Below are 22,940 nucleotides of genomic sequence, written 5' to 3' on the forward strand. Positions count from 1 at the left end.
GGCATAGGATTGGGGTGTGTTGGGGATTCGCCTTTGTCCCTGTTGATGGTATCTCTGTTGTACTAAGTCTCTCCTTGTGAAATTTTAGCTTCACACATAACTTCTTCTGGTACAATTTCTAAAATTGTTTCATTTTTGAAGAGCTGTAGAGATTTCAAAGAACTCACTATACCTTTTGCTCAAATAAGGCAAATTTCTTTTGTTCTGCATTCTTTACCATCTCTGTTTTGTACATCTAGAACAAGCACTCGCCAGATATCCACTGAAACAATCCATCTGGTGCCTTGACTAAAACAGACAAACTTTGTGCCTTCTTCCTTCACTACTACAGCTTCAACTAGCATGTTACAGTAAAAGAAAAAATGTCATATACAGAGGTATGTCAAAATCACTTATTTAAGCAGGCACAAAGGTTCTGTATATCCTGTCCTATAAGCTGAGTAAGGGCCTCTTCTGTCCTGTGGAAATATGGCAAATATCTCCACTGAAAGCCTGTTATAACAAGGTTCATCATAAAGCACCACGTCTCTATTCCAAAGCTGTTCAACCTTAGGCTTACTAGCTATTGTGTTCCATTCATGCAAAGCTGGGTGTGTAAGAATCCTTCTAGCCAGTCACTTATCTTAGCCTCTCATTTCGCCAGCTACAAATTATCCCTCTTTACTTCTTAAGTGATGCAAATTTAAGCTATTTGTAAGCTTTATCAAATATGAGCTTCTGATTAGAGGTCTAAAAAGGTTTCTTGGAGGGTGGTGCTCAAAAACTGCATTTTAACAAACACTTCCCATCAGATATGATATGTCTACCCATATTCCCAGCACTCCGTTCCATGCCAGCCTGTGCTACAGCAAGACCCTGGCTCAAACTAGCAAAGGACAAGTCTAGAGAAAGTAATGATGTGCCGAGCTAAAGCATGGACTTGATTTTTAAGCAAAAATCAAAGTAAAATCACTGTTAGGATTGGTCTAATGGTTTCAAAACCAATGGAAGGAACTCTAGAAAGAACGGAGTGGGATATGGCCTTTGGGTTTGCTGAAACTTCTTAGGTATGAACAGATATACAGGGCTGCCATTCTTTCCCTGAGCCTCCAACTCCGCTCAGGTTCTTGGCTCAGCATTGAACACACCAATAGGGATCCGCCTGGCTCCAAGGCCAGCCCCTGCCACAGAAATGATTGTGGTGCACCTTAGAGAGTAGTGGTTGGATGATAACGGTTGAGTGAGGTGGCCAATTAAAAGTCATGCAACTTGGGCTGGGAGTTTGGCCTAGTGGTACAGTGCTTGCCTAGCATGCATGAAGACCCAGGTTCAATTCTCGGTACCACATACATAGAAAAAGCTGGGGGTGGTGCTGTGGCTCAAGTGGTAGAGCTCTAGCCTTGAGAAAGTCCAAGAAAAGTGCTCAGGCCCTGAGTTGAAGGCCCAGGAGTGGCAAAAAAAGTCATGCAACTGCATGCTTTGGCTCTGGTTAGAAAAGAGCGAGAGGCATCAGAGGTTAGTTTGGGCTGAGGATGTGGCTAAGTGGTCGAGCACCTGCCTCCTAGCATGAAATGGTGACTTAGTTCCAGGACTGAAATGAAAAAAGTCATTTCAGGAGGAAGGGCACGTGAAAGGAGGGAGAAGGGGTGAGACATTCGATGACTGTCATGTAAAAACTGAACTATGTGACTGAGGGTAGGAGTAGGAGAGGGGAGAAATGGGGACAATGATGGGAGGGGTGACATTGACCAAGAAGCATTGTACTCATAACCTGACTTGTGGAACTGTAACTTCTTTCTACAACTAGAGGAGAAGGAGGAGGAGGAGGACGAGGGTGAGGAGGGTGAGGAGGATGAGGAAGAGGAGGACAAGGGGAAGAAGAGGGGGAGGAGGAGGAGGAGGAGGAGAAGGAGGAGGAGGAAGAGGATGTGGTGGTGAACAGGAGGAGGAGGAGGACAGGAGGACTAGAAAGAGGAACAGGAGGAGGAGGAGGAGGAGGAGGAGGAGGAGGAGGAGGAGGAGGAGGAGGAGGAGGAGGAAGAGGAGGAGGAGGAGGAGGAGGAGGAGGAGGAGGAGGAGCTCATTTCCTTACCATATTTGAGACCCAACAAACTTGTGAAGTGACCACTAAGTGAAGCAATGCTTCAGTGTGCCAGCAGGGGTCACTAACATGTTGGAGGAAACCTCACTGATAATCCTCTACACCCCAAAGCCTAAATGTACTCCCTAAGAAAAATCTATAGGTAATATAATCTATGTATAAATGTAAGTTTTACACTCTAAAAGGCTGTAACATGTACAAAAGGCAAACGTCATTTGTTACTAACGAATGTGTGTGCTTGGACAGGATTTACACCAGAGCCGTGGGGTAGTGACGTGTACCCAAACATTGAAATTGCTGTGAGTGCAACAGCTGCCATATAGACTGAACTGGGGTATTAGTTGGTGACTCAGATACCATCTGAACCATTCATGTTAGTGATAGGATTTTTTTCTGCAATGGTAAATAATTCCTAGAAAAGCCTAAAACAAAGCCCATTGTTGACACAACCTTTTTTCCATTTATTTACCTGCACCCTTGTATTCCTAGCTAACCCACAGCAACTGGGTTGATATCATAAGGTGTGGATTTTAGACAGGCTGTTTCACTGTGAGAAAATCCAAAGGAACACTTGAAAGTCACAGGAGAAGTATGGCAGCTTTTCAGTACGCAGGTTAGCTGGCTGGACTCCGCCCATGGAAGCCAAAACTCCCCACCTCCCTTCCCCCCTCACCTACAGAAATGGCTTGTATGAGCCATGTGAGATAGCCCTGGGCTGGAAGGAGCAAAGGCCAGAGGGGAAAAGAGAAGAAATGCTAAGGATGGATGGAGGGCCCCAGACATTGCACAGATGGGGACCTTGGAAACAAACCCACCAGTGAGCTACTTGCTGATAGGAATCTGCTTTGTTTCCATAAGTCCAAGTTGCTCACCTCTCAGCCCATGTGAAGGACTTGCCCCCTCCCAGGTCCATTCTTTCTATGTATCCAGAGATGGAATATGAAGGGTTGATGGCACATCCAGATACCAGGCAAGCCACCAAAGTTACCCTTGAATCTGCCAAATGCCCAACTTCTCAAAAGCCATTGAAACACAGAAGTTTCTAAACCTGGCTTTACTCAAGAGGGTACCATGTACATATGTATTTTAAGGTACATATGTATTTATAGTCACAAAATTCTAGTAAGAATGTTCATTAACGGGCTGGGAGTTTGGCCTAGTGGTTAAAGTGCTTGCCTAGCATGCACGAAGACCCAGGTTCGATTCCTTGGTACCACATACATAGAAAAAAGCCGGAAGTGGTGCTGAGGCTCAAGTGGTAGAGTTCTAGCCTTGAGAAAGTCCAAGGACAGTGCTCACGCTCTGAGCTCAAGCCCAGGACTGGCAAAAAAAAAAAAAAAAAGAATGTTCATTAAGGGTCCAATACTAGGCTTGACAAGTATTAACCCAAACCAACTTCATACAATGCTACAAGAGGAAAACTGCCATTACAGTGTTTACAGATGAGGAAACAGAAATCCAGTGAGACCTTGGTTGACCTTGAACAACGTGCCCAAGGTCACCCAGCTAGTAAGAGATTTCCAAAGCCCAGATAATCGGCTGCCTCTTAGGCGTCCCAAGGCTGTTCTTGTTGGAAGATCAGCCCAGAAAATGAGCTATTACCATCAGGCCAGACTAATCAGCCATGAGCCATGTGACTGGAAACCAGGCCTGACATCGAAGCTTTACAGTTGGAGACAGACTATGGCCAGCCTGAATGCCAGACAGGATGGCGAAACCCACATATGAATGGAAAGATTCTGCTCTGCTCTTGGCAGAGACTGAATAATGGACCAAAAGTCATATCATGTCTGAACAAGTAAGAAAATCCTTACCAGACCAAGGTGCTATCAGACCTTCAGCTTCCAGAACTGAAAACCAAATACTCCTGCTTTTGAAATGACCCAGAAAAGACTGATCGACCCCTTGCCTTCCATTACACAACTGAAAACTACTCATTGTAATAATAGATGTAATGTTTCTCCTTTTTGTGTGTGCTGGTATGGGAGGCTTGAACTCAGGATCTGAGTGCTGTCCCTTAGCTTTTTCAGCCCAAGGCTAGTGCTCTACCACTTGAGCCACAACTCCACTTCTGGCTTTTTAGTGATAAATTGGCTGAAGAGCTCAGGGACAGCGCCCATGCCCAGAGTTCAAGCTCCATGACCGACAAAAACAAAACAAAGCAAACAAAACAAAACAAAAAAACCAGGTAGATCACATGTAATGTTTCTGCCAATTTTTAATGGGAACGCTGCGGCCTAGAAGCCCATAGGAAAGGTGGAAATGGATTTGTAGATGAGACGTGTCATCTCCTAGGTCTTGCAGGGGAAAAGGTTATGAGGGGTGTGTGTGTGTGTGTGTGTGTGTGTGTGTGTGTGTGTGTGTGTGTGTGTGTGTAAGAGAGACAGAGAGATACAGAGAGAGACACAGAAAGAGAAATATGTATGTATGTAAGTGACCACCAAGAGACCACCGAGAGTCAGACATTCCGAAATGTAAAAGCAAGGTTTTATTCAGGGGAGCTATCTCGGGCCTCTGTCCTACACTCCCATACAGCAGGAGCTAGGAGTTGGCCCTGAACTGCAATATTACAGGGCTTTTAAAGGCAAAGACCACAGATTTACAGCAACACAGCAATCAGCTATTGGAGTGAGATAAGGTAGGGGTTAGGGACACTTCAGGGCAGTGGAAGCCAGTAGTCCTAATTAGCTGTCTGAGGGTAGTTTTATGGCTTTAGAACACAAATGCCATCCCTTGAATTTAAGGGAGTTCTGCTTTAGAAAACAAGTGCCATCCCTTGAATTTGTGTTCTGGTTAATTTTAACACAGACAGGTCAGTTCCTGGGACTTAATGGCACCACAATTCTGCTTCTTTAATTTATGTGCACTTTTGGGTCACTCACAGTTTACATAAACCACAAGACGGTTGCTGCTTCAGAATGGGGGTGCTTTTTAGCTCCTCAGTGACAACCCAAATAATGCTTTCATTGGACCCTGTGAATTACCTAAAATCCCTCCACCTTCGCATCTGTGCCCTTTGATACGAGATATCCTCTGCTTTAATCCCTTTGTAATCACCTTGGACTCCAAGAAAGACCTGAGTTATCAATGACCATCTTGTGTGGAAGACAAACTACTGCTCAGATAAGCAATGCCTGCTTTTGTATCATCTTTTTTTTATCCTTAAGAACTCGTACAAAAATGTTTCAATTCAAGGTGTCACTTGATGAGTATAATACATTTTGATCAATGTCACAGCTTTCTTATCATCTTAAAGGAAACAATGAAAAACCCCCAGAGATGATCTTGTTCCTGTTGTCGTTCCAATGGCAAATTGATGTCAGTTCTCGCCTCCACAAGGACAAAGATGGACATAACAGTGACCAGGCCACACAGCTGTGATTTGGGACTGGTATAACTATGTATAGCATTCTTACTTTCTGCCCCCAATTCTTCCTATTTAGCCTGAAACCAAAGCCCATCTCCAAAAGCAACTGAGGGTGTGCTTAAGTGAAATCTTTGCATGGTTGCCACAAAACCAATCTCCTTTGTCTGCTCTTTGCCGTGTCTCTTTATTCGGCAATATAACGGAAAGTGGTTGGACCTAACTTGGGACTCCTGGACATTGGGCCTCTATATATGTATGTATACATATACATATATGTACACACACACATATAGGGAGAGAAATGAGTATATATATAAATATACCTATAGAGAAAGATGAATATTTCTCTGTGTATATCTGTACCTGGGTGTAAATGATCAGGCATTTCTTCTGGATTTCCCATTCAAATTCAGTACAGCTAGGCTTTGCCTTGTTGGACATTTTGTTTGTATATCTTTTATGCTGAAGATCCTGGTTCATAATAAAGTTAAAATAATTGTATAGCCAGGCAACAGTGGCTCATGCTTTTTAATTCTTGGCTACTCAGAAGGTTGAGATCTGGGGATCATGATTCCAGGCCAGCTCTGACAGGAATGACTGTGAGACTCTTACCTCACAAGCAAATATTAAGTGGTAGAGCACTAGCCTTGAGTGTAAAATGCTAAGAGACCACACCAAGGCCTTGAATTCAAGCCCCAGGACTGGCAATAAATTAATTAACAGTTGCTTATTCACGTTGGGAGAGGCTATATATATGTTTGTGATTTCAGATAACAGTAACACTGATAGGACTTCAATCCCATCATTGAAAATAATGATACAAGAACACTGAAAACAATTTAAGTTTGGGGTTTTTTTGGCAGTTCATTTTGTCCTGAGGATCTATCACACTGATGGGGAATGGGTGCCTTCCTGTAATGTTAAATGACTTGAGGTCATTCTTTGTGGGTTATGCCAATAACTTGATTTATAATTTAATTTTGTTGTATTTTGTGTGATAGTTGTGCAAAATATTCTAAATGTCTAAGTCAAAAAGACCCTCAGCCAGACTCCTTCATCAAAGACATTCACAAACATCCACCAACTTTTATAACAAATATATATGATCCTTCTATTTTAATTTATCCCCTGGGGGAGAAGGGGTTATGGGTTCCTACTAAGTAAACAAAAAGTGTGTTGATTTGCCCTGAAGTTTAACTTGATTAATGTGTGTGTGTGTGCGCGCGCGAGCATGCGAGCGCTGGTATTGAGCCTTAGCTTTTTCACTCAAGGGTGGTGTTGGACCACTTGGGCCCTAGCTCCACTTCTGGCTTTTTTCTGGTTAACTGGAGATAAGAATTACTTGGACTGGGGGGGGAGGGAAATGGGTACCAAGACATGTGAAAGGGTATCAATGTATGTGAATTAATGCACCTTCTATCTGGCAAATATCATGTAACCCTTTTACTAATTACAATAAAAAAAGAAAGGCATTAAAAAAAAAGAATTACTTGGACTGGTCTGCCCTGTTGACTTCAAAACATGATCCTCTGATCTCCTGGATACATGGCATTACAGCATGTGACACCAATGGCCAGCTTGACTGAATTATCTTTATGAAGATCAAAAGGTATATTACAGTATTCTCTAATCTAAATCCTCCAGCTTCATCATAAACTGGCGAGTGTTTGGGGAATGGCAGGGGAGGGTGAGTTAAAAGGAAAAGTCCCTTGTCTACAATTTCACATAAGATGTAAGCCTTCATGAGATTTTCTCTTTCTCAGGTCCCTACCTTATGCAATTTTTTCTTAATCTCCTTGTCTTTCCATCCACACACAGAAGTCCTTTGTAGCTATTCTAGCACATATAAAATCCCTATAGCCCACAGTAAGTTAAGCTATCACTACTTGACACATTCTGAAGCATCCTTCACTTTCATGGTTGCTAGCAGCTCTGGCTTTGAAATTTTCTTCACAATATGAGTGCAAAGTATATCATCATCAAAAGTGGATTTCTTTGTTTTGCTGTTGCAAAACTACTATTGTAACCTCTGTAATGAATAAGTTTCTTGCTAGATCTTTTGAGATCGTACAAATGTCTTGTTTCCCATCATGTTTCTGTCAACTCATTTTAGTTTTTGTTAGTAAATTCTTGCATGCAACAATGACTGTGATCTTCGTCAAATCGTATTTTTTTTTCCTACTTCCATCATTACATCTGCTTTGGAAGGAAATGAGTTAATTCCCTGTAAGGAAAAGTGCTTTCCTCTCCATGTATTAAATTATGTATTTATGACTAGTTATATTTTCTCACAGATATGTACCGCTATCTACATTTATTTTCTCTTCATTGTTCTCATAAAGTCCTGCATCTTAAGTCTCTGGGAAACAGGGTCACAAGCAGGCGCAGGATTCTGCCTTTTTCCACGTAATATTTGCATAGAGCAGTTCATATCTAATTTGTTCTCTACAACAGCAGCCCTACCTTACGAAGCAAAAGCTAACAAAATGTGGGTCCAGGTGGCTCACATCTGTAATCCTAGCTCCTCAGGACACTGAGACCTGAAAGATTTAGTTTAAAGCCGGTCCGGGAAAGAAAGTCCTGAAGATTCCATCTCCAATTTTACTTACAAAAAGCAGGGCTAGAGGCATGGTTCAAATGCTAGAGCAGCGAAAGCAAGCCCCAGTGTAGCAGCCAAAACAACAGCAAACCTTTAACACCCAAACTTTAATGCAGTGTTTAGTTGTGCAATCCATTTGTGGATTCTCAATTTCACAAGGTCAGTGGTTCACAAGCGTCTTTTAAAGTCGGGAAGAACTAGTTTTAGAAACTAGATGGCGCAGACCCTGTGGTTAATTTTTCATCATTTTGTGAACTCAATCAAGACTACAACTAGGCGCCACCAGCAGGACCAGGGGAAGTGTAGGACAGCCTGCAGGACTGTCCCTAGAGCTGGTGATGAGAAATGCTAGGCCAATCCTCCTCCTCCCCTTCCTACTTCCTACTGCAGGCTTCCTCAAGTTCCCGCCCCTCACGCGGTGTCATTCGGGCCGTAGTTCCCGCCCTCTCTGGCGCTAATACGTAACAGAAAAGAGCAGATCCCTTCAAGGGGGCGGGAAAAGCTCTAAGAGACGTCCTGATTGGCCCGCACATTGGCGCTGGAGCGTGAGGTCACTGCGACGCTTTCACTGCGTTGGAGGCGTGGCTTCTGCTCAGGGCGCCTGAAGGAGACTTGGAAACTCCTTTGCCCTTCTTTTCTAGAGGTTTTCGATCGCTCCTTCCAGCCCTTGCCTGCGCTTCATGAGGAAGATGCTCGCAGTGGTCTCCCGCGTGTTGTTGGGCGTTGCCCAGAAGCCGGTGAGACTTCCTGAGCGAGCTAGCCGGGGTGGGGCCCGGACTGGGACGAGGGTGGGGGGCATGGAGGCCACCAGTGGGTAATGGGGCGCGGTGGGGAGACAGCCGCGGGCTCTTTTTTCTTTTCTCCTTCTTATCCGCGCATTCTGCCCGGGGAGGGACGGCGTGGAGCGGCCGCGAGCTTCGCCTGCAGACGGATACCCGCGAGCTCTGCTAGGGGAAGGGGGGGGGGTCGGTCGAGCCCTTCCCCCACCCGTGGCTCAGCTCTGCACCTGGCGGTGCCAGGGGCTGGAGCCTCGCCTGCTGAGGCCGAGGAGAGGTGGAGTTTGGGCTTCTGCCAGTCTCCACTGGCTTCTGCTCCTTTTCAATCTTCCTAATACCATTGCCTATGGACCTAGACGCTAGTTCTAGTAAAAGGGCAGGGAATCTACAGACCGAGTTAGACATAGCTTCGTCATTGCCCCACCCTATTTAAGTATGAGAAATTAAGAATGTGTTTGCGCGCGTGCGTGTACCATTTGTAGCCACAGCTCTACATTTTTTTTTTTTTTGCGGGTGATGGGAGGTAAAAGTCGCACGGACTTTTTATATCAACCGTGATTCTGACGTAGTTAGGACGTCCCTTGGCCCAGGCTCCTCATCTCTTGAAATAGAGATTAAGAGGATCCGTCTCATTCGAGAGGTTGACATGATGATTCAATGAGTGCTACGTATTATAAGCCTTTACAAATAAATAGTGCCTGGCACCTCATAGATACCATATGTATTTAGATAGTGTTTTTGGTTTTTATAGTGTCAAGTTTAGTTACACATTTATTGCACTCGTGCTCAGCTTGGAATTGGGTTCAGATGGGGTGAGGCACTCCTAAAACAAACTTCTTCCCTCTCTCCCTTTCTCGGCAGGTCAGCATTTCTTGGCAGTCAGCTGCACTGCAATCAAGTACAAACCCAGAGTAAACTGCCTTCATCCTTAATCACACACAGGCTTAGGTTGAAAGTAGTTAAAGAAAAACACTGATCTTAGGGTTGGGGTTAGAGAATAGGACTGTATGATTCCAGCTTTTAAATGTGCCACAATACCTAGGCATCGAGCATTTGAACCTCTAGTCCACATTCAGATGTTGGTTTTCTCTGCTGTTAAACCTTGACTTGTAATTCTGGTTCTAGCAGTTTCCCCGGGATGTTCTTCTGATTGGGGAAAAGCTTTTCAAAAGATAGGAAGTATACTGCTTTAGCAATTCCATTGCCACAGGAGACAACTAGAATTCATCAGATAATGTATTAGTATTTGACTGACAACTGAAGCACATATCCTGTCAACTCATTTCTGCGTGCATTCATGGTATAGCCAACATTTATTTTATAATATGTGCCAGACACTAGGCTAGATACTTAGAATGCCAATTCTGAGTTGAACATGAGTAATTATATTTTCAACACTATAGTTTCTTGGTTGTAGGCAGAAATTTGTTAGCCAAAGGTAGAATTTGCTTATGGCATTGAGATTCAACTAGGAATAGAAATTAGAACCTTTGTTACTGAAACTTGCACACCTCAAAGATGCTTCTGAATATTGAGAGAACACTAGTATAGAGAACATTTCTCTCTTCTGTGCCTCCAGGAGGAGCCAACACAAGATTTAGGCTGCTTTAATTATAAAATCGCTAACTCAAATCTAGATCTATGTCATAGAATAGTAAAATTGGCCCCACAGAGAGCTTAACTGATAGTTTTACTTGAATTTGAATTTTAAACATTAACCTTAGATTGCTCAAATACATGATATCAGGTTGTAACTAAGAATAACATAACTAAAGCTCATAGATTATTCTTTCTCCTTTGGCCATTGATTTTATTATATTCTCGCCATAACGTATTTGAAAATAGTGGCCAAGTGGATGGGTTTGGTTTTTGTCGCCTTTCTCATTCAGTTAGGGGTATAGTTTGTATTTCATTGGCCAGAGCATTTATTTGTTTTATATGACAAGGAAGATACCAGCACAATAAAGAAGAGAGGCTGGCAAACATTCTGGGGTTTTGCTATCTTTCCATGACTTCATCCTGCTAACTGATTACAGTAGTGACTTTATAAAACAACTGACATTAAAAAAAAAAACTTGTTCTCATATTTTTTCCCTAGGCAACCAGAGTGCTAGTGGCATCACGTAATTTTGCAAATGATGCTACATTTGAAATTAAGGTAAGAGGTATTTTATCTTGGATTAATAATTTTTCTGCAGGTGCACTCATATATGTTTTGCCTTTAGAGCATTTTGATATTGGTATTTTTAAATGGTTTTCTTCTAAATGTTCCACAGTCGAAGGCTCTGAGAAATTTAGCAAAAATAAGTTATTCTTAGCAGCTTGCTGTACTCCTTATAGAAAAGGAGTAGAGATTTTAAAGAGAGAGAATAGAACTTACTCCAACATTGTGTACATAATTCAGCTAAACATTGGAATAAAAAGGTTCTTATGTTTTTTTAAATTCATTTTTCAATCTATAATTATTCAATTGACTTTTAGGGGTTTTTCAGCAAAAAAAAAAAATCTTAGAAAATTTCCTTCAAAATGATATCCCTTTCCCTGATGAGATTTCTAGACTTAGGGAGTCAGAGCATGTTGTAGCGTTGCCGATGTGTCTGTTTTGCAAACTATTTGTGAACTGTGGGTCTGCGATTCAGTGAGCCGTGTTTGTGATGTACTAACTGCAACATGGCCACCTTCATTTCAGAAATGTGACCTTCACCGCCTGGATGAAGGTCCTCCAGTCACGACTGTGCTCACCAGAGAAGATGGGCTCAAGTACTATAGGATGATGCAGACTGTGCGTCGAATGGAGTTAAAAGCTGATCAGCTGTATAAACAGAAAATTATTCGTGGCTTCTGTCACTTGTGTGATGGTCAGGTGAGGATAGATTTGTAATAAAACTATGTATACTTAGGTATTTGCATAATGTTTCTGTTTACGGAATTTTTGTGTTGCCTTTTGGGCCAGAAAAATTTGAAAGCTAGAATGGAAAAATCCACTGTAAAGCTCAAGCAAAGGTGTTGGTTTACTGAGAGCATTGCTGATTTCCTGTGTTTGCTCTTAGGTTTCACTCTTTTTTTAACTTTCTGCCATCTCAATCCTACCTAAATTATTATACACATTCTTAGGAGAAAGGGTTATTATTTTGCTTTGCTGCTTTGTGGATTTAGGTCACTGGTCAGATTGCAGGTTCAAGTGCCTACCCGGCCCAGCTAGGTAGAATAAATGAGTGAAGGCAGCCAGGGACATGAAACATGGAGAGTGGCGACAGAGGCCATTGGTAAACTGGGCCAGGCTTGCCCCACCCACAGGGACACCCAGACTTTATTCCAGCTAGTTGGTACCCTGTGGGAATAGGTCTAAGGTTTCCTTTTTGTTGTTCCCCTACTAGATAGAAGTTTCCATTTTAATATGACATTTCTTTATTTTTCTTCCTTTTTCTGGCACTTGTGTTCTAACTTGCTAGGCAGGTGTTTTTATCCCTTGAAACCCAGTCCCCAATCCTTTTCCTCATTTTTTTAACATTGACATGATGTGGATTTTCTTGTTTGTACCATTATACAGGTTAAAGGAAATAACCCATCTGTAGGTTCTTTTATGGCTTCTGGTTTGAGTCTCCACACCCCCTTTTGGTGAAGAATGGCTTTCTGTGGTTATTAATGATAAGTTCTGTTCGCCAATGTTGTATTGCACTGGCTCTAATAGGAACTTTATTTTTAATCCAGAAATATGTACTGTTGGGCTGGGAGCATGGCCTAGTGGTAGAGTACTTGCCTAGCATGCACGAAGCCCTGGGTTCAATTCCTCGGTACCACATACACTGAGACACCAGAAGTGGTGCTGTGGCTCAAGTAGTAGAGTGCTAGCCTTGAGAAAGCCCAAGGACAGTACTTAAGCCCTGAGCTCAAGCTCCAGGACTGGCAAAAAAAAATATGTGTTGCCTCATGGTTTCTTCTTCCTTTAAACAGGAAGCTTGCTGTGTGGGCCTCGAGGCCGGCATAAACCCCACAGACCATCTCATCACAGCCTACCGCGCTCATGGCTTCACCTTCACTCGGGGTCTTTCTGTGCGTGAAATCCTTGCAGAGCTAACAGGTTTGCTGCAGATTTACAGAAAGAGGGAGTGGGTGAATTGAATGTGCAAAAACACTATTAAGATCCTAACCTTTCTGAGAGTTAACAAGTTTTCTGAGTTTTTTTAAACACTTAGTTTGGTGCTGTGGCACCTCTGTTATATTGTTATATTGTTGAGCAAACTGACTGTTAGCATGGTCATCTGGTCTTTTTGGTAAAAATTCTTAGGTTAGGTGTTGACTAGACAGAATAGGGTCTGTTATTCATCAAGCGTGTCAACAGAAATCTGGTAGTGGTCGTATGAAGTAAACTGAGTAAATTGACAGTGACTTCTGTATGTAGATTCTAGGATAATCTTTTTATTGGTCAGTTGTGAGACTTGAACTCTGGGCCTGGGTGTTGTCCCTGAGTTCTACAGCTCAAAGCTACTGCGTTATATCATTATGTATATTTTGAATTAGGCCTAGCAAAAGTAGGTCTTTAATTAAATAACAGTAACCTTGTAAAAGGCAACTTAATATAGTAGATAAATGTTAAGCACTCAGGCCCCCCTCCCCCCCTAAAAAAGCTACTGCGCTACCCCTTGAGCCACAGTGCCACTTCCACTTTCCTGGTGGATAATTCGACTTTAGTGCCTGGGCTGGCTTTGAACCATGATCCTTAGAACTCAACCTTCCTGAGTAGCTAGGATTACAGGCGTGAGCCACCATACCTGACATTTTTTTTCCTTTCTACCTCTTTTGTTAATTGAGACATCTCTTAGCACTTCAGCACATAGTAGGTGTTCAGACAATATATTCATTTGTAGTTTTTAGTGTCAACAATGGGCTTAGGTTAACTAGGGCCTGGGCACTTTCCTTGAGCTTCTTCTTTTAATTAAAAGATTTTATTGACATTGATTTTTTTACATCATATTTTATATGTCATGTTTAACAAACAATCACTGGCACATAAATTTAAGAGCATAATTAAAATTAAGCTGAGTCTTTGTCATGGATACATATCGATCTATATGTCAATATATCTATAGAATACGTGTCCTATTGTAGACTTACATGTCAGTATAGATACATTTATGCCTGTAAGTTCATGCCAGTGACCTTGATTATCTGACTCAATAGTCATCACTCTTTTACTGTTTGGATCTAATATCCACATACCAAGGAGATATCACCTTTTGTTCCTTTGGTCTTGGCTTATCTCACTCAAGATTTGCTGTAGTTTCATCCCCTTCTCAGCGAATGCCATTATTTTATCTTGTCTGGTGGCTATGTAGAATTCCAGTGTATATATGTACCACATTTTTTTTAATCCATTCATATGCAGTAGGGCATCTGGATTGTTTCCATTGCTTGGCTATTGTGAATAGTGCAGAGATGAACATGGCTGTGCAGGTGTCCTTAAGATACAGGATGATCTTTTTAATACTCTCTTCTTCTGTGTCCTTTACTCTGTTTAGTGTTCCAGTGTAGAAGTCAGATGTGTATAACCAAAACAAAAAAGAAATCTAGGAATTTTACACTAACTTCTTGATGGCAAATAAATGATTGGAGAGCAAGGTCATGGAAGGATTTGGAGATAAGGAAAATGTTTCCATAGACCAGATGTTTTCCATGGAAGGTTAGACAATTGAGCTAGTCTCAGAGTAAAGACTCAGAAGTGTGGTTTTGTTTGCTTAGTTGGATTTTGACGTGTGTACGTGTGTGTGTGTGTTGCCATTTCTAGGTCGAAGAGGAGGCTGCGCTAAAGGGAAAGGAGGGTCTATGCACATGTATGCCAAGAACTTCTATGGGGGCAACGGCATCGTTGGAGCTCAGGTAGTGGAGGATAATGAATGTGTTTCCATAGATTCTGTTTCGGCCCATGTCTTCGTAAACTTGCACACTCCAGAGAACTTTTCTCTGAAGGATTTCAAATGGGGCCGGGGGGTACTTGGTTTAAGTTTAAAGGCTGAATTGTCTCTTCCCTCTGTGTTTGAGCAATTCACAAGTATGTTGCCTAGATGGTTGCTATGTTTCTAAGTAAACAAGACGCTCTAAAATCTCCATTCTGTCACTTTTTAATTTAGATTTCAGTACACTAATTATTACCTCTGCCGCTGCTAGGCAGTGCTAACTCAAGCCAAATTAGAATACAGGGACAGTCAGGACTATCAGGTCTAGTAATAATCAAAAGCTTACTTGTGTCAGTATGAAGTCTTTGTTCTCACCAGTTGGTGAATGATGACTAGAACACAGGTGTAAAATTGTATCTAATTTAGTGAGACTCTGTTATACCTATTTTACACCTGAGTTTCTTCCTCCTCATTGTTTGGATCTTTGGGTGCAGAAATACCATTATTGCCCTCAGGTCAAAATAGAATATTATATTTACTCATGTTAATTTCCTGACTTGTTGAAAATAACCAGTTGAATGAGTAGAGACAGTTATGGCAGAAAGAATTAGTATAGTAGCAGCAGTGCCTCGAGTTAACATGAACAGCATTACCCCGATTTCTGCAGTGTTTCTTGGTTTTCCTTGATGTTAGGTCCCCCTGGGAGCGGGGATTGCTCTGGCGTGTAAGTACAATGGGAAAGATGAAGTCTGCTTGACACTGTATGGTGATGGCGCTGCTAATCAGGTAAGTGTGTCTCTTAATTTTTCCTGTAGTAATTCTTCCATTTCCTAAGCGTTGACTAGTTGTAGTTGAGTTTGTGGCTCACACTTGTAATCCTAGCTCCTAGAGAGGGACTGGGAATGGAAGTGAGATAGAGTGGGAGGATTATGGTTTCAGCCGGTTGGGGCAAAAAGTTTTAGAAACCCCATCTCAACCAGTGAAAAACCAAACGTGATGTCATTCCAGCTGTGCAAAGGGCTCAGGTAGGAGAATCGGGGGTCTCTGCTGGTTCCAGCCAAGATGAAAGACTTAGCAAAAACAAAAACTGATTGGGAGCATGGCTCAAGCAGTAGAGTATCTGCCTAGCAGGACTGAGTTTAGGACCCAAGAGGTGAAGAAAAAGATTTTTGCTTTTTTTTTCCAGTCCTGGGGCTTGAACTCAGGGCCCAGACACTGTCCTTGGACACTTTTTGCTCAAGGCTAGCACCCTGCCATTTGAGCCACATCACCATTTCTGGCTTCCTCTTAGTATGTGGTACTGAGGAATTGAACACAGGGCTTCATGCATGGTAGGTGAGCACTCTACCACTAGGCTATGCTCCCGGCCCAAAATTTTTGCTTTTTTTTGTTAAAAGAATATTTTATAAAGCAAGTGAACTTTGATTCTGTAAGCGTGTTAGAGAGCGTGTTACACATGACACATTTTACCAGTCTTAAAAGTGAACATTCCAGAAAAACCTCCTTTGCTTTACATTTGCTTTGTAAGTGTAAGTACTATGTGATAGATGACTGTTTGAAATTTCTAACCCATTGCAAACCAGGATTGAACTAGACAGACTATTGAACTATTGAACTGACAGGCAATGTCAAATTTGTGTACTAGTCTCTGAGCCCTAACTCTTCTTTCATTTTCTTGTCCTTTCTTGGTCTGAACAGTTAGCAGTTCACAGAAGGTACTTGGTGAGGCCCTGTATTTGGTGGTGATTTTTAGATGCCGATTCACCTTTATTATCCACTGAATCTGATAGATTAAAAAAAGGCATAACATAGCTAAGCGCCGGTGGCTCACACCTATAAATCCTAGCAATTCAGGAGGCTGAGATCTGAGGAATGCAGTTCAAAAGCTACCCCAAGCTGGAAAGTCCCTGAGACTTACCTCTAATTAAACACCAAAAAAAACTGCAAGTGGAGGTATTCAAATGGTAGAGTACTAGCCTTGAGCAAAAAACTCAGGGATTGCACTCAAGCCCTGAGTTCAAGCGTCAGGACGGCTCAAAAATAATAAGGCATAGCAGTAGCCACCTGTTTTTACATGTTAAGCCTCTTTTCAGTGCACTCAGTAGAACTAGTAGGGCCCTACAACAAAAACAGGCAATAGGATATGATTTGTAGGTTCCCTTAGTTGCAAGAATATGATGCCTGCTTCTTCCCGCCACTCCCAACAGAAACATACACAGTTGCTTGAAATTTTGAGATGAGTCTTTGGCTTTCATGAAAGCTCTTTGTAACTATGGATAATGATGAAGTCTAAAGAAATAAGCAAATGGAACCACTTGAACTTTTTTTTTTATCAAAACTTCTAGGGTCAGATATTTGAAGCTTACAACATGGCAGCATTATGGAAATTACCGTGTATTTTCATCTGTGAGAATAACCGCTATGGAATGGGAACGTCTGTTGAGAGAGCTGCAGCCAGTACTGATTACTACAAGAGAGGAGATTTCATCCCTGGGCTGAGGGTAAGAAGAGCTAAAGCTGTGCCCCATCAGCCAGTATCCTTGTGCATGCTGTTGAGCTGCTGACATGTGGAATGTGGCTCAGTGGTAGAATGCTTTCCTAGCACGTGCAAGGTCTCAAGTTCGATCTCCAGACCTGGAAGGACAGTGGATTTGGACTTACTTTTTGTCCCTGTACTTTTATTCGCAGGTAGATGGGATGGATATCTTGTGTGTCCGAGAGGCCACAAAGTTTGCAGCTGCCTATTGTAGATCTGGGAAGGTAAGCCACTCCAAAGACTTTGTCTTTTCCTGACAGCAGATTTGAACTTCACAGAAGGCTTCCCATATACCCAGTGTAATAATCCAGGGGTAGCTTCTGCGTAATGTGTACAGTGCAGAAGATCCCAGGCAAGCAAGTGGGCTCCCTCTATGAACAGCATGGTCATGGTAGCTCGCCTCCGGTAACTAGTGCTCTTGCATTTGCCTCTAGCTTCACGACATTCTGTTAGCACCTTTTGTTTGATTATGTGTTCCTTCCCATTACATATCCTCTGACCCTTAAATTCCCAGATTGGGCTTCCCCCATGGAGCCCAGCCAAGAAGTGTGCTTATAAAATAGGCATTGAACAGCAAGGCTGAAGTGTATCAGTTTAGTCTTGCTGCCTTGGTCTCGAGGCTCATTATTTTTTAGTATACATACAGCAATGAAGAAGAGGAGAACAGCGAGGCTGGCCTAAAAAGAGTTTACTTTCATCACTAAGATGAGTTCAGTGGTGCTCCTCCCTACACCAGAAAGCCCACCCCTGTGGTTTACCTTTCTGTTAACATTATTAAAACTGAGAAGGATGAAACAACAAATCCATGTTAAGAATCAGTGAGCCAACAAGTGCAGCCGTGGGACTCATTTAGACACTGTGTTTAAAACGAACTGTACAACTTGTGGGTGGACATGGGAGAGAAAGATTGGGAGAGAGCAAAGGAAGGAGTGAAATTATCCAAAAAGAAGTGCACTTGTTACCTATGTAACTAACCCCTGTAACCCCTGTGTACAATAATGAAAAAATTACAATTGAAAACTCAGTTAACCAGTAAATTCTTGACAGCTCATCTGATAAGACTATATTGCATATTGTACGGGTCTCTATGAGGCTGGGGATTGTTGGTGCTGTTCCTTCTGTCTTGTATGTAACCACTTACGGGTTCATTTTTAGGGACCGATTCTAATGGAGCTGCAGACTTACCGTTACCATGGACATAGTATGAGTGACCCTGGAGTCAGGTAGTGTCCCGGGTAATCTGTGATTCCAAAGTGGGTAGGCTTTGATTAGTGTTATTTGCATGAAAATGCAGAGCATGTCAGTATTTACTTTTGAAGTCAGGTACAAGTTTATTGGATTAATCAAATTACTCCTGCTGGCATCGAGTACTTAATTTGACTTAATTTTACTTAAATCGACTGTCTGAAAGCTTTCTTCTAGTAAATTGCTTTCAATATAGAAAGCACTCTGAAGAATCCCTACAATACAGTTAGTTGACATGAACAAGTAATTGTACACATGGCCTATAACCTACAAAAAGAAATTATCAACTTAAAACAAGGATGATGATAGGTGAACATATTTGGTGGGGATTTAGTTTATGATAGACATTGCTCAAAATCCGTGTGTCGCAATACTCCTTGTAGAGGCCTGGGGTTTGGGAAAGTTCTTGGTGACACGTGGGTTGTTCAGTCAAAACAGCTAGAGCACATAGATGTGAGTTTGCTTTTTTGACTTGGCTTTAGCACATAATTCTGCAATTACTGGTTTGATAACTGAAAGAAGTCAGTGTAGTCAAACAAGCTTCTGTAGAATGAATTAAACATGTAGACAGCAAAGGATGTAGAAAAGGGCATTTTGTGTAATTCTGTTAAAAATGGTAGAGCTCTTCCTTTTTAGTGTTATTTCAAGTGTAGTAGGAAAAGAATGAGTTACAGAATCAAGAGTGAAAATCTAGTACCTAAGGTTTTGCTAGTGATACCTCTTTGGGATCTTGAAGGGGGAAAGGCAAGGAATGTGTATTTTTCTGCTGATGTTCTGATGCCTCAAAGTCTATAATTATCACCATTGTCCTCCCACTTGTGTGAAAATAGGAGTGCCAAGTGGTGGGACAGGTAACATTTCTTTCATGCCCTACTTCCAGATTGAAACAACAAACCAAAACTGGGGCCTTCTTGCAAAAATGCAGGCAAAGCCCTGGGTATTACAGTGTGGTTTCCATAAAAGATGCAGGAAGTTCTTACAGGCCCCTGGGCTGCTGGGTTGGTTAGGTGTTCCCTTGCCATTCCCACAGCAGTATCAGTATTGATGTGCCCTTCCCTCACAGAAACATACTGGCATATTTCACTAAGCTGTCTGCCCCACACTAACTCTTCTCACCTATTATCTAACTGCCTTTCCTTCCCCGTAGCTACCGTACACGAGAAGAAATTCAGGAAGTAAGAAGTAAGAGTGACCCTATTATGCTTCTCAAGGATAGAATGGTGAACAACAATCTGGCCAGTGTTGAAGAATTAAAGGTATAGTTGCTCTAGTGGTTTAAGTCTGGCTTTATAAAATTAGTTCTGGGGGGCCGGGGGTGTGGCCTAATGATGAAGTGCATGAAGCCACTCATTCAATTCCTCGGTACCACATACACAGAAAAGGTTGGAAGTGGTGCTGCGGCGCTTGTAATTTAAAGCACTAGCCTTGAGAAAGCTCAAGGATAGTGCCCGGGCCCTGAGTTCAAGCCCCGGAACTGGCAAAATTAAAAAAGTAATTAGTTCTCCTTTCTCAGCAATCAGTTTTCTCCCTCACAAACCATCACCACCACTGTGTGGCCACAGTTGTGGTTCAGTTAGTCCAAGCTAAGATGGAGCATTAATTCTGAAATCTCACAGGACTGTGTATGAAGACCTGACTCAGGAGGAAAGCAGATACTCTCAAAAGACGCTAATTGGCAACAGGTCTGAGTAGAACTAGTTGGTACTGGAGCTGCTATTGACTCAAAACTCTCTTGCAATGTAATCTGATATTCAGGAAATTGATGTTGAAGTGAGGAAAGAGATTGAGGACGCTGCCCAATTTGCCACAGCTGACCCCGAGCCGCCATTGGAGGAGCTCGGCTATCACATCTACAGCAGCGATCCACCATTTGAAGTGCGTGGTGCCAACCAGTGGATCAAGTTTAAGTCAGTCAGTTAATGAGAGACTGTAATCAGTGGGCTCTTTGTCTGCAATTGTAAGGAACTCAGTGCTCTCAACTTAAAGGAAGACTAATATCCAGAAAATGAACATCTAGGAGACTTTATGACTAAGTAGCACATAAACTAAAGGGAGAATGAATGATGCATGCTGGTTGTACATTATTGCAATAGATGAAGTTACTAAGTACTTTAATGTTCATAGAGACTTGGATTTGTATAGGTCTAAAACAGTTCTACCAGTTACACCCTGCCCCCTTTTCTGGGAACATTGCTGTGCCCGCAGAGGCATGCTGAGATTTAATCATGGCCCACCTACAGAGGAGAGCAGCCACTCTGGTGATTTTTCCATAGTAAGACACAATATTTATTTTTATAACCAAAGTAAGAGGTGAAAATATTTACCATTGAAAAATAAGACTACAGTCATTTCAAAAGCAAAATAACTTAGTTCTGCCTCCATTTGTACAGTCAACATAAATAACACATTTTCACAAGTTACATTTCCATGACATTTAAATGCAAGGCACATTTGTATCAATTTTACCTTTCAAATGTATTATACTAGCAAATAACTAATACCCTAAAACAGAGATGCCCAGCCTGCTATTTAACCACACTTTGGTTTCTCTTTCCAGCAACTGCTTTAGGGTGTGCTGAGAATGAAATAAAATGAGTGTAATGAAGTAAAAATTTTTTTTAGGAATTGCCTAATAATACTCTGAGATATCAAAACTAAGGCTCACTATTCACATTGCATACAGCTCTATAAATCTTTAAAACATTTATAAATAACAGGTTTAAAACTTTTCACTGAACAACTGCGAGTCTTCATTGATTCTTGTATCAACTCCAAACTTAGGTATATGAACAGAAGCTTTAAACACAAACATGTATGGTACTGGCCTGCTCTTTCCTCAGTCAGGCTTGGCTGTCAGTGACTAAGCCTAATCTGCAGTGGTTGAGGTCGACTGAGCCTGTCTTCTGTGCTGGGAGACCGCATGCCAAATCCTACAGAGGACACCACCACTGTGGAACAAACAAGAGTTAGCACGGGAAAACAGCTTCAAACCAACCACTCCAAACAATTCTGTAGAAGCCTTGCGGCAGAAGGCACAGTATCTCATTCCACACTTGCCATCTACTCCTCAAAACGCAATCTTGTTGGCATAGTGGTGTGCACCTGTAACCCCACCCGTGTGAGAAACTATGGCTCAGCCAGTAGAGCACTTGCCTAGCAAGTGTAAAGCCTTGAATTCAAACAGCAATGTCTCTAAAGGAATGTAGGTTTTCTTCATGTGTGCAGGTGACACACCCACATGCTCTAGCAATGGTAGTACATGCTATTCAGGAATATTAGTGGCTCTGCATAGAACTGGCGATGCCAAATGCCTTACGATTGAGCACAGGCTGCACTGTAGGAAGGTCTCCGCTAGTACAGGAGGTGGCCTTTCCTTACGTGGAACCTGTCAGAATTTCAAGGTTTGCAAGGAGAACGAGTAGGGTGTTGTCCAACATAGGAAATTGCCTTCATTTCAGACAGCCAAGAATGGGTGCGGGCACTTTTTATCTTGTACATCATATTAAAGGATATTTCCGGAAAAACAAAACTATTTTAAAGGTCTTACCGTAGTCTAAGGTATCTCAAGTCTTCCTTAGTGATATCATTAAGAATATGAGAAAGTGTATAATCCTCTTCAATAATCTGAAACCAAGATTAGGAAGGATATGTAAACACGAGAGAAAACCTGTGAACAATATCATAGGAATAGTTTGGGGTTATAATTTTACCCTTTCGATTGTATTCGCATCCACTCCTTGTAGTTGCAACCAGTCAATAAGCTCTTTATCTGTTCCCCGCCTCTGAGGGGTCTCTGAATTGTCTGTGTTACCTGTATTGATGAAAACATTGTTTCGTTTTAACCTGTAACCATAAAATGCTTCCAAAGTAAGATTGTGATATGCAAATGAGTTGAATTAAACTTGTATCATTCAACTGCTCTAATAAATGTTACACAACGCATAGTCATGAGATTTATTTTCTGGACGATACAATCCTCTTTACCTATATAATACCTTTAGTAAGGAAATTTGACATGTTACTGGTCTCACCTTAAATGTGTATCCTCAGCTCTAACATACCTTTTTTTTAGGGAATATATCCCTAGCTGCACCAGAAATCAAATGAAGAAATAGGATGCAGTTTATCCATCCCACATTCCAAGAGGGAGCTGTAGCCTTTTTCTAACATACATACAGTAAAAAGGATAGTTTGCTAAAGCATAATTTAGGCAGTAAACTCCATTTAAATATATATATATATTCTTATATATTCATATATATGTATGGGGGAGTGAAGTTGTTTTGAATCAGTCCTATAGTTCTGGGGTTGCAGGTGTATACCAATGCACCCAGTTCACTTAGACATATTGTTGACACAGTCATTACCAACTACTATAAGCAAGATAAATTTCCATTATCCTGAAATGTTCTTATGGTATCCTTTCTTAATTCATTCCCTTCC

At 41.8% G+C, this 22,940-nt stretch overlaps 2 protein-coding genes across 2 annotated transcripts in view; one reads left to right on the plus strand and one right to left on the minus strand.

The window, feature by feature from the left end:
- Window positions 1-8,630: 8,630 nt before the first annotated feature.
- On the plus strand, window positions 8,631-20,610 carry Pdha1 (pyruvate dehydrogenase E1 subunit alpha 1). The gene is made up of 11 exons (XM_090326453.1): window positions 8,631-8,783; window positions 10,921-10,980; window positions 11,512-11,685; window positions 12,777-12,903; window positions 14,608-14,699; window positions 15,410-15,502; window positions 17,062-17,217; window positions 17,405-17,476; window positions 18,408-18,475; window positions 19,645-19,753; window positions 20,253-20,610. The coding sequence occupies exons 1-11, from the start codon at window positions 8,727-8,729 to the stop codon at window positions 20,415-20,417; spliced, it is 1,173 nt and encodes a 390-aa protein (XP_090182579.1). The 5' UTR covers window positions 8,631-8,726; the 3' UTR covers window positions 20,418-20,610.
- A 146-nt stretch (window positions 20,611-20,756) lies between these two features.
- The window catches only part of Map3k15 (mitogen-activated protein kinase kinase kinase 15), a 91,651-nt gene continuing 89,467 nt past the window's right edge, over window positions 20,757-22,940 (minus strand). The window contains exons 27-29 of the mRNA XM_090326454.1: window positions 22,208-22,308; window positions 22,045-22,121; window positions 20,757-21,445 (exon numbers count right to left, since the gene is read on the minus strand). Coding sequence (XP_090182580.1) covers window positions 21,364-21,445; window positions 22,045-22,121; window positions 22,208-22,308 — 260 coding nt within the window. The 3' untranslated portion in view covers window positions 20,757-21,363. The remainder of the gene's footprint in view (window positions 21,446-22,044; window positions 22,122-22,207; window positions 22,309-22,940) is intronic.

This window comes from Megascapheus bottae, chromosome X (genome assembly GCF_031878675.1).
Source record: "Megascapheus bottae isolate mThoBot1 chromosome X, mThoBot2.hap1, whole genome shotgun sequence".
Classification (NCBI taxonomy): Eukaryota; Metazoa; Chordata; class Mammalia; order Rodentia; family Geomyidae; genus Megascapheus; species Megascapheus bottae.

Coding starts and splice junctions, on each gene's coding strand:
- Pdha1 (XM_090326453.1), top strand. CDS start 8,727: ATGAGGAAGATGCTCGCAGTGGTCTCCCGCGTGTTGTTGGGCGTTGCC. Junction 12,904..14,607: donor AATCCTTGCAGAGCTAACAG/GTTTGCTGCAGA, acceptor TGCCATTTCTAG/GTCGAAGAGGAGGCTGCGCT. Junction 15,503..17,061: donor GTGATGGCGCTGCTAATCAG/GTAAGTGTGTCT, acceptor CAAAACTTCTAG/GGTCAGATATTTGAAGCTTA.